General features: G+C 25.7%; 4 protein-coding genes across 9 annotated transcripts; 3 read left to right on the top strand and 1 right to left on the bottom strand.

The window, feature by feature from the left end:
• Positions 1 to 240: 240 nt before the first annotated feature.
• Positions 241 to 1,560, top strand: LOC122710402 (allatotropin-like). Its single transcript, XM_043928234.1, has 3 exons — positions 241 to 288; positions 959 to 1,205; positions 1,337 to 1,560. The coding sequence occupies exons 2-3, from the start codon at positions 964 to 966 to the stop codon at positions 1,479 to 1,481; spliced, it is 387 nt and encodes a 128-aa protein (XP_043784169.1). The 5' UTR covers positions 241 to 288; positions 959 to 963; the 3' UTR covers positions 1,482 to 1,560.
• A 518-nt stretch (positions 1,561 to 2,078) lies between these two features.
• On the top strand, positions 2,079 to 8,925 carry LOC122710353 (zinc finger CCCH domain-containing protein 18-like). Of its 5 annotated transcripts, none has more exons than XM_043928146.1 (8): positions 2,079 to 2,304; positions 3,764 to 4,045; positions 4,213 to 5,231; positions 5,298 to 5,791; positions 6,291 to 6,550; positions 6,726 to 7,124; positions 7,278 to 7,658; positions 7,805 to 8,925. In XM_043928146.1, the coding sequence occupies exons 3-8, from the start codon at positions 4,229 to 4,231 to the stop codon at positions 8,214 to 8,216; spliced, it is 2,949 nt and encodes a 982-aa protein (XP_043784081.1). In that variant the 5' UTR covers positions 2,079 to 2,304; positions 3,764 to 4,045; positions 4,213 to 4,228; the 3' UTR covers positions 8,217 to 8,925. The 5 variants fall into 5 exon arrangements, with proteins under 5 accessions (XP_043784081.1, XP_043784085.1, XP_043784083.1 ...); XM_043928150.1 differs by having other exon boundaries at positions 3,764 to 4,122; XM_043928148.1 differs by having other exon boundaries at positions 3,742 to 4,045.
• Positions 8,926 to 9,685: 760 nt separating this feature from the next.
• LOC122710388 (acyl-coenzyme A diphosphatase FITM2) lies at positions 9,686 to 11,643 on the bottom strand. The gene has a single exon (XM_043928212.1). It carries the CDS (start codon positions 10,982 to 10,984, stop codon positions 9,806 to 9,808), a length of 1,179 nt encoding a protein of 392 aa, XP_043784147.1. The 5' UTR covers positions 10,985 to 11,643; the 3' UTR covers positions 9,686 to 9,805.
• Positions 11,644 to 12,252: 609 nt separating this feature from the next.
• Positions 12,253 to 13,678, top strand: LOC122710394 (tropinone reductase-like 3). Of its 2 annotated transcripts, XM_043928222.1 has the most exons (5): positions 12,256 to 12,471; positions 12,571 to 12,748; positions 12,862 to 13,086; positions 13,213 to 13,347; positions 13,417 to 13,678. In XM_043928222.1, the coding sequence occupies exons 1-5, from the start codon at positions 12,359 to 12,361 to the stop codon at positions 13,582 to 13,584; spliced, it is 819 nt and encodes a 272-aa protein (XP_043784157.1). In that variant the 5' UTR covers positions 12,256 to 12,358; the 3' UTR covers positions 13,585 to 13,678. The 2 variants fall into 2 exon arrangements, with proteins under 2 accessions (XP_043784158.1, XP_043784157.1); XM_043928223.1 differs by lacking the exon at positions 13,213 to 13,347 and having other exon boundaries at positions 12,253 to 12,471.
• Positions 13,679 to 14,097: the final 419 nt, after the last annotated feature.

Below are 14,097 nucleotides of genomic sequence, written 5' to 3'. Positions count from 1 at the left end.
ATTTCGAGCTCAGTCTTTCTTGCTCATACGTGCAGTTACATATCTTATTTATAATTAAAAAATTAAAATTTTATATTTTAAACTTTAAATAAATGTTGTGATATTAAAAATACATATATACTTTATTATATCTTTAATAATATTAAGAATAATAATTTATTTTCATATTATATTATCTTTTAATAATAATTTTGTATAATATATTATTTCTATTTTAATGTGTATATATTATATTATTTTGCAAAATATATTATTTCTATTTTAATATGTGTATATATATATTTCAATGTAAGTATAATAATAAAAAAAATCTTATTAAAAGATATATATTTGAAATAATATTATGTAAGTAATTAAAAAGTAATTAAAAAATATAAATGCATATAAGTATAATTTATATTTATATTATAATTTTTATCTATAATCGTGATATGTATAAATTTGAATTTCAATTCAATTTTACAATTTAATATATTTCATAAGAAGTTCATCATATCTATAATGATATAATTTATGCTTCAAATATTACAGAATAGGAATGAAATTATATTAATATTAAATTTGTACTGTAAATTCTTTAATATTATTATAATCTTATAATCATTTTATAATCTCAAATTTAAAATTATTGGCTTATATATCATTTAATATATAATTTAATATTTCGTTCCTATAATTTAACAATATATTTATAATAAAAAAAAAAAAAAGAAACATATGGATAATATTTATAATTATACAATTCAATTAATAAAATCATATTTGTATAACAATTATTTATATTTTCACATTAATTATTCTATATTAATTATGTTTTTATTAATCCATTTGTTTCTTTTATATAAAAATTTTGTATATAATTTTAAATTTTATATATAATTTTTACAAATATAAATAATATAAAATATATAAATATAATAAATATATATATATATATAAATTTTTTTTTTTAATACAGGAAATATGCGAACAAGCATCATCATTGTTTTGGCTTTTGCTACTGGGATTGTTATAGCTACATCAAGAAATTATAATTATTCTCATTTCATAAAGCATCATGCAGGACCACGAGTAATTCGAGGTTTTAAACCTGAATATATATCTACAGCATATGGTTTTGGAAAAAGACAAAATATTATTGATGTCCCAAAAATTAATAAAAATGAACGAATTTTATCGATACTTCTACGCTATTTTCCACAGGGGTACATATTTAATTATTTTATTAATTTAAGTTTATCAAATTATCTTCGTATATTCAACAATAAAAAAATATGAAACTAAAAATAATAAATTAATTGTTTAATATAATTAATATAAAATGATTTAATTTCAGAATTCCTATAGAATGGTTACTTCAACAAATAAAAACAAATCCAACCTTTGCTACAAAATTAACACAAATATTAATGAATGAACGTACTGATTTTATGTCAATGATGGATCGTTCTAATTCAGAAAGAATAACTTGGCTATATTAAGTTTTTTATCATATGATTAAATTATATACACAATTTTTAGCTATATCTTCTAGTTTAATAAATATGCGATATTTAAAAGTCTAATTTAATGTTGTTAATATTATCTTTTTAAAATTTATATAATTTAATTTACACAATAAAAGAAATACTAATTAAATAATGACTCTTTCATATATTGTATTATTTATAAATATTAATATTCTTTTTTCTTTTAATTAATTTAGAAAATTCAATTTAAAAATTAGAATGTAATTGGTTAAGTTTTGACAAATGATTGTATTAATATTGTAAATAATTAATTCGATTTAAAATTAATTAAAGATTTTATATAAGTTATGAAAGATGAATAATGAAAATAGTAAATATTTATTATATCGTTATATTTTTTTATGTAAATAAAATTTTATTCAATTTTATTCAATACATTCAATTTTTAATCATAAATCTTATGTGAATTTATATTGTTAAATCATTGTTGCCAACTAATAAAATCTCAAAAATAAGCAGAAGAACAAAAGATATATAGTTTCAGGGTGTGACTACTATCTATCTTAAGAATAATCAATGGTTTACAATCCAGAAGGTCTTTCGGTTTTTGCGCTTTATGAGATTTTTCGTTTGTGCATTGTCCTGTTTAAAAGCCTACAATAAATAATTGATTCGAAACGTAAAATTATTTAATTTTGGAATAAAATTAATCAGAAAAACATTAAAAGAATAACAAAAACGAAAACTTTATTTCGTAATACTTGAGTGACGCCGGCCACCTTAAGCCTCGGAGTCTTAAAGTCTCGAAAGGCCCACAGACATACGTGCGACAAAGGTAAGAATTCCACGAGATATTTTCAGCAATATATTTTTTATAATTTATATATGAAATTCTATGACATTCCTCGTTTAAAATTCTACAGATTGGTTTGCAATAATATTTAATAATATTACATTGTTAACCTCAAAAATATTTACAATATTTAAAGGAACTTGGAGTTAATTTAATTTAATAACTAATGCGTATTATAGGATTATAACCGCTTTTTAAAATAATTAAAAATTTTTGTTTTATTGTATATTAATTTTAATTTTCTTCATTACTTTTGTATTTGGTAATGTTCAAAATTATATTTGTGCATAGATACATATAGTCCTATGTGAATGTGTTGATTTAAAATTTTATTACGGATTATAAGCAATTGCTTGTATATTCTATGAAATAAGAAATATAATTCATGAATGGTATGTGAAAACTATTTATAGTATAAAATTACCACCACCATTATTATTGTTATATTATTATTACTATTACTATTACTATTACTACCCTCTTTCCCTTTCCTCCTCTCTCTCGCTCCCTCTCTCTCTCTCTCTCTCTCTCTCTCTCTCTCTCGTGCGCTCGTTCGCTCGCTCGCTCATTTACTCACTCACTCACTCACTCACTCACTCACTCATTCACTCACTCACTCACTCACTCACTCACTCACTCACGTACATACACAGACGCGCGCGTCTATATGCGTATATATTCACTCATTTACGTGGGACTATATTCCAAATATTATTTTTTTATGATTTATAAATACATATAAGTATTAACATTTTCAATATATCATATTATTCATAATTAGTGGATATTAAATTTAATGTTAAAATCTTTAAAAAATTCTTTTTAAATATGATTTTAAATTCTTATTATTTAGAAATTAATATTATAATTTCTATTAAGTTTAGAAATGAATATTATATATAAATTTATTAACACTAACTGAGATTAATTTGATTATAATTTATAATATTAATAAAACATTGGTAATTCTCATGAAATAAACTTTAACTTAGCTTTTAAATATTATTACTGCAATCTGTATCGTATATGATTAGTAATTTTTATATGCTATTGGATTAGATTAATATTTATAGATATTAAATATTTTTATTTTATAATATTATCAGAGAATTACTTCCTAGTTAAGAAATTTATATAAACATTGTTTAATTTATAATAAATATTTTTTTTTGCATTATTTCATATATATTTATTAATATCAAATTTAGAAATTACGTCAATTTTCTTATTACTGACTACTGCTATTTGGTTTATATTATTTTTTATATAATTTGTTTATAATATTAAGTTAAATGATTCTTGTTTTATATGGTTTTATTTATATATGATGATAAGTACAATGCTTTAGTTTTTCTTTTCCTAAATTTTTCCTTTTCCTTTTGTTCTTTCTTTTTCCATGCCCAAAAGACATTCTTACAGGTTGAAAGTCCGTTCGTTATAGTTTCTAGTGCAGTACATAACAGTTTGCGGTTTACCGGTATTTCTTAGTTTGTGTTGTGTTCGAGTTGAAAGTTTAAAACGTAAAACAAAAAGTTCGGGGCAAGAAATCTTGAAAATTAACAGTATGTCTTGTAAATGTGAAAAAAGTTCAGTTTAAGTATAAAGTACAAAAGTTATTAGTAAAAAAGTTATCAACGTGATATAAAAAGTATGTTCGACACGGTATGGATTGCTCGCGTTGTGCCTTCAAGAGCAAGTACTGCACAGGCTCTTATTGATACAGGTAAGCCCTGCGATGCTACAGATGCAGATTTTTCAGTGCTACATTTGGTCGGTTCGGCTAAAAAATTCACTTCTCAAGTAAGGGAAATTAACAATTTGTTTAAGCAGTGGTCCCATTTTTTGTCAAATCATTATTGTACATATTGTAAAAGAATAACTTATTTACAGGTTAGAATAATTCATCATGTCAGACTCTGGTTCAGAAAGTTCCTCTTCGGAGGGTTATGATGGAAGGAGAGATCGTGTTACACCTGCTGACAATGTGGCATCACCAAACTTTTCACATCATTCATCTATGTCTGGACATAAATCTAGAGCAAGTTCCATTTCTTCAAGAGAAAAATCACCTGAATCTGTTTTATCAGAAAGAGACTCAAAATCTCCAAGATATACACCAATATCTCCAAAATCTCAAAGATCTGGATTAGTATCTCCTAGTGAAGTGGGTTCTCCAAGATCAACTCGTAGTTTATCAAAATCGCCACCTACTTCACCAAAATCATATCATTCAGGAAATAATTCTTTGGATTCCCCAAGAAGTGATCAGAGTTTATCTCATTCTCCTATACAAGATGAAAGATCATGCCCATCTACTCCTCTTGATTCTAAATCTCTGCATCTTGATGATACAGAACCTAAACAATTTGAACTGGAAGTAGATGCACAAAGATCTGGAGATAATTCTCTTAAATCATATTCTTATAAAAATAGTGAATCAAGACAAAGTTCACCAAAATCTCCGAGATCTGGACGTAGTTCAGCAAAATCATTAATGTCTGGAAGAAGTTCTCCAAAATCAGGTCCAGCATCTCCTATGGATGATCAAGAATCAGAAAAACATTCACCACCTCATTCCCCACCAACAAAAACTTCATTTAATGAATTGGATGGAGAACAAATTTCTGATGGAGATATTGAAGATGAACCTGAATCAATAACTAAATCAAAACCTACACCGATTACACATGGTGAAGATTTATCAGATGTTTCTGATTTAGAAAGTATAGATGGAGTTGATGGTCCTGAACATGAATCAATGCTCAAAGAAAACCAACAATGTGAAGAAAAACATTTAATTACTGAAAAAATAGAAAAAGAAGATAAACATGCACCTGTTGGATTAACAGAAGAAAGCGAACAGTTAGATTTTGAAGCTGATGGTCAATGGAAAGACGAACGAGATGAAGGTAAATAATTTATAAATTACTTGAATTCAAATAAAATATAATTTAAAAAATTGTATTTATCTTTAGGTGAAGCAGAAGGACCTATTATTAAAGAAAATAAAGACAAAGATGAAAAAGATGGAAAAGATAAAGATAAGGATAAAATGAAATTAAAAGATAGTGATGTAAATGATAAAGAAGAAGGAGAAGAAGATGGAGAAAAAGTAGAATCTGAATTAGAAGAAGGGGAACTTAGCGATGGCGATGATGCTCGACCAGAAGAAACAGAACCAAGACCTGTTTGCCGTTTTTATAACCGAGGTCAATGTACATGGGGAGTTAGTTGTAGATTTTTACATCCAGGTGTAACTGATAAGGGTAATTATACCATGTTTGATATGGTAAGGCCAATGGCATACCCACCACATACAGTGGCTGCTCCACATGAATTTAGACCACATATTGATAGACCAAATATAGTAAGACCATTACCTGGATATGGAGCACCACCACATACACCAAAAATAGAAGATCTTCCTACAGAATCTGCATGGGAACGTGGATTACGACATGCTAAAGAAGTAAGTTTACATTTTGTTTATGTTTGATTTGCTTTTAAGATTTGCTTTATCTTAAAGAAACCATTTATTGTTTTTTCAATACTTATTACATATAATTGTATAAAAAACATTTTATATATAACTTGAGCAATTTTAAAAAATATATTAATAAAAATTTGTGCAAGATATTTTCTTTCTTTTCTTTTTGAGTTTTTAGTCATCAAATATATTTCTTATATAATTTATTTTATTTGATAATTTTTTTCTATTATTATAACAATTTAATAGTTAATTTAATCTAGAAATGATTTTGAATTTTTAAAAAAAATATTGAAAGCTTCAAATAATATTAGAAAAATTACTTTTTTTCATAATGCATATATTCTTTAAGGCTTAATGTTTTTCATATTATCACAACTAATAAAAATATTTTTAAGCAAAACACTTTTTAAAATAATTATAACATAATTTTTATAAGACATTTTTATAATAAATATTTTTTATTTATCTATTTTCATAGATGATGCGTAAAGCAAATAAACGTAAAGAATCAGATATGGACTTTGAGGAAAAGAAAATGAATTTAAGCTTAGGACAAGATGAATTAGATAGAGAAGCAGGATATTATGTAAGAGCAGCTAGTCCAGAACCACCTGTTGAAAGGTGGCCACCTAGAGAGGCACCTAGAAGAATACCACCACCAAGACTTACACCAGAAAGATATATCGATGATCCTGATCCTTATTATGCACCACCTGCAGCTCCTCCAGAATATTACAGGTAATAATTACAATATTTATTATTCGTCAAATTCATAAAATAATTTGAAAGTATTTATTATTTCAAATAAGACATTTAAGACAAATAAAAATTTATTTATTGTTTTCATTTAAATATTTATCATATATTTCACAATATTCTAAAACAAATATTTAAATATTTTTTTTCTTTTAAGGAGAGTACATTATAAAACAGATTCTCGAGTTACTACTGAATATAGAGAACGTATAGATTATCATGCAATACCTCGTGGAACACCTCATTCTGTTTCTCCACCACCACATACTAGAGAAAGAGAAAGAGAAAGAGAGCGCGAACGTGATAGAGAACGAGAATATTATGAAAAATATGAGAAGAAACATAAACGTCCATCAAGGGAAGTTATTGTAGAACGTATTCCGCCAACAAAACCTTGGCGAGAAGAAGAACCACCACCAGAGGAAAGGAGTAGAGGAGATGAATGGGCAGATCCTTGGATGCGTCGGAAGTCTCCAAGTACAGTACGTCGAAATACATCATCTCGACGATCACGAAGACAGTCATACTCTTCAGGCTCTTCATATTCGTCAACAAGGTAATTTTTATTTTTAATTTTAATTAATAATATTACTAAATATTTTACATCGTTAATTGAGAGATTATTTAAATTGTAATCGAATTTTTTAATTTTTTTTTTTTTAATATTTATATGTGAAAAACGTACAAGTGTACTGTATGCTGTTTTTAGTTCTAGCCGTAGCTCGAGCCGCTCTAGCTACAGTTCTTACGACTCCCTATCCAGGTCCCGCTCACCATCCCCTCCCTCTAGAACCCGTGGTGCTGGCAAAGGGAAAGCAGTGGTGACGTCGCCACCTTCTAATCCTCCAACGATCGCAGCTACTGCACCTCAGCGAGGTGCCATGTTAATGAATCCACCTGCTCCTTCTCCTCGTCCACCTAAAGGTTCCATTTCTCCTACAACTGGTACACTTCATCGACGTGCTGGTCTTAATCCACCTGCACCGAGTCCACTTTCTTCTCATCAACGTCATCACGAAAAAGCAAGAGACAAAGCAGCGATAGCAGCAGCTGCAGTAGCAAAAGTTATTAAAAGTCGATCAAGATCGAGGTAAAATATGTAAAAATCATTCATCAGCTGAATAAAATATATAGATATTTTAAGATATTAAATTAAAACTGGCAAAACACAATGTTTTTATATATATATAATAATGTACATATTTAATATATATATGTAAAAAAATATATTTTTAGGTCATCGCATAGTAGTTCAGGTTCAGAAAGCAGCGGTAGCAGTAGTGATTCTAGTGAGTCGAGTTATTCCTCTTCTTCCAGTGAAACACGTCGTAGAAAAGGTTCCACTCCACCGGTAACACGAAAAGATTCCAAGGGTATTGATGCTTTGAAGCTTAGTGGTACTAAACAGCAAATCAAGCTTACATTAAAGCCAACAAGCAATACTACAGCTGTAAAAAAAGTTGATCGATCTGCTTTAATGGCTGGAAAAAAAAGAGGCTTAGAATCACCACCATTAATTGACAGTAAAGCGAGCGTTGCTGCAGCTGCAGCCAAAGCTGCAAAAAAAGCAAGTTCACGACGAGAAGAATTATTAAAACAACTTAAAGCAGTAGAAGATGCAATTGCGCGTAAGCGATCAAAAGTTTAATAATACAACATATATTAATTATTTTAGAAATATGTATGTATACACAAACGCAAACACAAATATTTCCTACATATAATTAGCTGCTATAAAGTAGCATGAGATAAAAAAGAGATATTTCATATTAGGATAAAAACATTTCTAATTTCACAAATTTTTCTAATCACAATGTTAATATTTAACTTCTGAACTTCTTTTTTTCGCTAATATGTAAACACAAATCGAACAAATATAATACTATATTACTATAGTTTCTTCGTTATTGAAGATTGAAAACTATTCGTGTTTCGTTACGCATGTACACATACATCTGTATGTGAATGTAAAAACTTCGAATCATACATTTTCTTTAAAAGTTAAATGGTCATAGTAATTTGTAGAAGTAAGATAAAAATAAACAACAAAACGACGTCTTAAAACTGCCAAATACACGTAAATTAAACGTGTAATTTATTTATATATGAAAAAAAATTCTGTTGAAATATACAATATATCTACAAACATAAGAAATTTAACATTTTTAAATAGATACAAACAAATTTGATAATATTCAACGACAATAAAATGTCGCGCCAGTATAAGTATTTTACATTATCTTTTTTTTTTATCTTGGACAATTTATCTTGAACAAATTAAATTCATTATTATAACATTAGCATTATTAGTTTATTCAAACCGTTAAAAAATAATTCATTAATTTTAACATTTTTTATCTAAGGAAAAAAAAATATATTATTAAAGAGTGTGTATATTTTATATAACTATTTTTATGTTACATGTGTAATTATAAAAATCACATAAATTTTTCATTATAAAAGGTGGAATATATAATATGGTTAAATAATTTTACTACATATAAATAAATTTAGTGGATAAATTTAGAAAAGTTTGTTAAAAAAATATTTTATTTCATATAAGTTCTAATAGAAAACTTTCTGCAAAATAATATATATACATAACAGTAATAAAATAAAATTTGGGAAAAATAATAAAGAAAAAATTTTTATTACAAATATTTTATCGAATGGAACAAATATTTTGTTAACAATAATTTATTAAGTTATAAATTACAAAACAAGATTACAAAATGTGCATAATAGTAATTATATACACATACATACTAATTAATTGAACAGTCCATAAAGAGATAGAACAATTATTTTGTTTAATATTTTATATATAAATTAACAATAAATTACACAATGAATAATATATACTTATTTAGATTTCGATTAAGAGAAAAAAAATATAGTTTTCATTCAATAAAATTATTCAATAACAAATACAATTTATCTAAAGTTCAAAGTATTTATATTAAAATGCTGCATATATGATATATAAAATATTATTTTATTAGCACTGCATTTCATTTTTATTGATTTTTAAACTGCTGCATGAATTAAAAGAATAATTATAGAATTATTTTAAATAATTTAAATTTAATTAATTTAAATTATTTAAATAATTTTAAATAAATATAATTATCTCAGGATATTACATTTTTATATTTAATATATATACATGTAAAAAAATTACGTAAGTATTAGAATTATTGATCAATCCTATTATCAAATATGAAAACTAAAATTTTGTTATGTTCTCAGAACAGTTATTTCGGAATCTGATTGCCTGTTAATACCGCTATCGATATTTTCCTGACTCGTACGAATAGGAAGTCCCATAAATCTATTAGTACCATTTAATGTACTACGTCTCGATCTGATTAAATTATTGTCATGGGTTTTTACCTCATTATATTTGAATAAACCATCGCCAGGTGCAGGCAATGTACTTTTTGAAGATTTATACCACCATTGATACGTAATGTACCATGTTAAAACGGCGGCTACACCTCCAAGAAATTTTTCTATCATAATATGATAATAGAGCATTGTAGATATTAACATAGTATCCCAAAGTAATTGTTGCAACGTCATTGCAACAAAAAGACCTCTTAAATAGGGCGTAAGTGCTTTATGTGCTTTTTTTAAAAATTCCAAATCAGAATTCGAAAGATTTCGAAGCGGTCCAGTATTAGGTTCATTTGGGGTAATTCGCGAATGTTCTTCGCGCATAATTAAATCCTTTATACCCTCCCATCCAACCAATGAAGAACCTTCTTCTGCTAGAATTAAGCTTGAATACATAAGAATAAATGTATGTCCAGATATATCAAAACCACTCCAAAATTTACCAGATTGAAGACATTTTGCTTTTGTTTGTAATTGTATATCTTTTGTACTAAGACATCGACCATAATTGGTTTCAATATAATTAAATAATTTTATCCATAATATCCATGCAATTGTAGCTAATCCCAATCTAGCAAGATGTTTTAATAGAATTGATCTACGACCACAGCCAATTGTATGTGCAGTTAATGCGACCCATGGAACAGTTACACTCAGTAACCATCCCCATCCCCACTTCACAAAATATTGATTAAGAGCGTTATCTGAACGTGAAAAATAAGTTCTTGGCATAGCGATAAAATCTGCTATTAGTGATACTACAAATATCGCACCACAATATATAGTAACTTTGAGCCTTGTATCAAAGAGTAGAGATTTTTTACAAACATGTAAAAACATCGTTACAAGTATGAGACCTATGGAGCTTGGAGCAGATGTTGGTCGAGTTCCGCCTCTGTCTTCTTGGCTTGAATTTGGACGAAAATTTAGACGACTCGACCTTAAATTATTAGCCGATGATCCGAACATCGCGGAGCTACCGGACGATGAATGCATGCCTCTTCGTTTTCCTGTAGCCATCGTATTATCAATTTGGGGGTTATCATACGTACGTTATTAATATTTAAAAGTTACGTTATATTGCTGCATGGTAAATTAATTCCTTTTACACAGTGAAGGTTAGCTTTTAGCTTTCCGTTTCTTTTACATGCAGCTGAAACTCTTGTATGTACGAATTAACTAATTTAGATATCATCAATAGATATAAGATAATACCCGTTATTGAAAATAGTATTACATACACTATGCTTTGATTATATTGACTTGCTCTGTCATCCAATAGCTTTTCTCTCATACTATCATAAAAAAACTACAATATTGCTCCATAATGTCTACACTTAGACCTTTTTCACATGACAATATAAATATTATCATATTCATTTATGGGTATTGATAATATATATTTAATTATAAATTCAATGTTTAGTTAGCAATTGCCTCATTGAATTTTTATATACCATTAGTATTCATATCATATTGCATTATCATATAATATTGATACTTACATTGTCATGTGAAAGAAGCTTAAAGAAGATTCAAAACTTTAAATGGTAAGAAAAAAATGAAAATGGATCATATAAATTTAAGCGAACAGATTTTAAATAAATTTATTCATATTATTCATAACGGTTAACTATTTTGAAGATTACAAATAGCAAAAAATAAATTCAACAAATATAGCGATAGCGTTGTTTTTTAAAGAATATTTTAAAATTCATTCCTATGTTCTTGTTGCTTTTATTTTTTTAAATTCTACCGCTATTTTAAAATGATATTTTACATTAAACGATTTATGTCATATATCAATATATTATATTTTACAAAATAATTTTTTTAAAGATACACTGTAAAACCAATGATGTGATATTTATATGTTACATTAAAGATTAAAATTCATTATAATTTTGAAAGACAAATAATGAAAACTATTTATTTCTTATGTTGATTACGCGCCAAGAATAAATATAGACAAAACAAATAATTAAAAAAGGACAGAAATAAAATAAAAATTGAAGAATCATTTCTAAAATAAATGAAATTAATATAAGTAAAGAAAGCAAATAAAAGAAAAAAAATAAAAATAGATGATTTAGCACTATCTCTTAGATACAAAGAACATTTCTCCAAAAATAAAATAAAGTAGAATAAGAATTAAAGATCTACGCCATCTCTCGAGTAGAAACATAATTTGAAAAAATCTATCTTTTTTTTCTATTTTTTTTATCTTTTTATTTTATTGTTTTTAGTACATTTCCATGAAGTATAAAAATGATAATGATATATGAATAATATATGAATATATAACTATATTGATATCATCAAATAAAGTAAACGTAATAAATCGAAATAGGTTTTATATAAAATTTATTTATATTTTTGAAATAGTTTATTATAATGTTACGCTCTTCAGTAAATCGAACTATGCAACAAATTAATCGCAATTTATCAGAAATAAAATGTAAACGGCTAGAAGGAAAAGTAGCAATTGTTACAGCATCAACACAAGGGTAATTTACTTATAGAAATTATACATTCAATTTTTTTTGTTATATAGAATAAAATTTATTCCATAATTATATTATTTAATAAAATGTAATTTATTATAGCATTGGTTTTGCAATAGCAAAACGTTTAGCTGAAGAAGGTGCTAAAGTAATGATTAGTAGCCGTAACGAAAAAAATGTACAAAATGCTTTAAAGGAACTTAAGTCTAAAAATTTAAATGTCTGTGGTATAACATGTCATGTTGGCAAAAATGAAGATAGGAAATCTCTACTTGAAAAAGTAAATTTTTTATTTATTTTATATTATAAATAATGAATTTATAATATATTTTTTTTATAAGAACAATTTAATAATGTAAACTATAAACTATAAATAATATAAACTAATTGTAGACTATACAAGAATTTCATGGCTTGGATATTCTAGTACTAAATGCAGGCATAAATCCAAGTTTTTCTACTTTTTTTGAAACTTCAGAATCAGTATGGGATAAAATTTTTGATATTAATGTTAAAAGTACATTTCTTTTATTAAGAGATTCCTTACCATTTTTAAGAAAGAGCAAATCAGCATCAGTAATACTTTTGTCTTCAATAGTAGGATATTTACCACTTGATGTAAGTAATTATATTTAAAAAAAATGTCTTTTATTTTGCATAATGTAAAATAATCTCTATATTTAACAATTGATTTCACAAATAATTTTTTTTAATTTTTTTTTAATATGAAAATTGATATTAAAGATGTTAGGTGTATATTCTATCAGCAAAACATCAATATTAGGAATTAATCAAGTAGCTGCTAATATTCTTGCACCTGAAGGAATTCGTGTTAATTGCATAGCACCTGGTATTATAAAAACTAAATTTTCACAAATAGTATGTATGTTTATAATTTTTTCTAAGTTTATTATTTAATAACATTAATATAATATATGTATTTCATAGCTTTATGAAAATGAGACAGGAGAAATGATGTTATCAAAAATACCAATGAATAAATTTGGAAAATCAGATGATATAGCAAGTGTTGCTGCATTTTTAGCAAGTGATGATGCTTCATATATTACTGGTGAAACTATTGTTGCTGCTGGTGGAATGCGAAGTAGACTTTAAATGTATTTTATATGAAATTTTTACACATTATTTACATGTTATTAAAAATTATATTATTTTTTAATAAATGAATATAAAATATAAAAATATAAAATAAATTTATATTAAATATTACAAATATTTTTGAAAATTTTGCAATTGAAATATGAAAATATTATTTCTTTTTAAAATGTTTACATATATTTTAAAAATATATATTTATATTTTTANTATATATTAAATTATATTTAACATTTTAATTATAATTATAGTATATGTATATATATATATGTACATATACACACACTATGTAATTATTATTTATTATGTATATAATCAGAATTCTATTTATGTTTTATGTTTTTTATGATGATAATGGTAATGCAAATATGATCAAAATACAATACAGCTAAAATATGAGTCATGAAGCTAATAGTTTTTTTTTTTTTGGATTAATAGGATGAATCGTGAATGGAATCATGATAGCAATTAAAGTAACTTGTGAAATATAATTCTTAATAGATTATTAAAATC

The sequence above is a fragment of the Apis laboriosa genome, unplaced genomic scaffold (genome assembly GCF_014066325.1).
Source record: "Apis laboriosa isolate Shangri-la unplaced genomic scaffold, ASM1406632v1 scaffold14686_cov152, whole genome shotgun sequence".
In the NCBI taxonomy this organism is placed as follows: Eukaryota; Metazoa; Arthropoda; class Insecta; order Hymenoptera; family Apidae; genus Apis; species Apis laboriosa.
The sequence above is the reverse complement of the archived record's forward strand: the minus strand, read 5'-3'. Positions and strand labels throughout refer to the sequence as shown.

Excerpts from the sequence above, each read along its gene's own strand:
- LOC122710402 (XM_043928234.1), top strand. The coding sequence starts at position 964 with ATGCGAACAAGCATCATCATTGTTTTGGCTTTTGCTACTGGGATTGTT. Across the intron at positions 1,206-1,336 it reads CTACGCTATTTTCCACAGGG|AATTCCTATAGAATGGTTAC; the intron begins GTACATATTTAA and ends ATTTAATTTCAG.
- LOC122710353 (XM_043928145.1), top strand. The coding sequence starts at position 4,229 with ATGTCAGACTCTGGTTCAGAAAGTTCCTCTTCGGAGGGTTATGATGGA. Across the intron at positions 5,232-5,297 it reads GAAAGACGAACGAGATGAAG|GTGAAGCAGAAGGACCTATT; the intron begins GTAAATAATTTA and ends ATTTATCTTTAG. Across the intron at positions 6,551-6,725 it reads GCTCCTCCAGAATATTACAG|GAGAGTACATTATAAAACAG; the intron begins GTAATAATTACA and ends TTTTCTTTTAAG.
- LOC122710388 (XM_043928212.1), bottom strand. The coding sequence starts at position 10,984 with ATGGCTACAGGAAAACGAAGAGGCATGCATTCATCGTCCGGTAGCTCC.
- LOC122710394 (XM_043928222.1), top strand. The coding sequence starts at position 12,359 with ATGTTACGCTCTTCAGTAAATCGAACTATGCAACAAATTAATCGCAAT. Across the intron at positions 12,749-12,861 it reads GGAAATCTCTACTTGAAAAA|ACTATACAAGAATTTCATGG; the intron begins GTAAATTTTTTA and ends AACTAATTGTAG. Across the intron at positions 13,087-13,212 it reads TAGGATATTTACCACTTGAT|ATGTTAGGTGTATATTCTAT; the intron begins GTAAGTAATTAT and ends TTGATATTAAAG.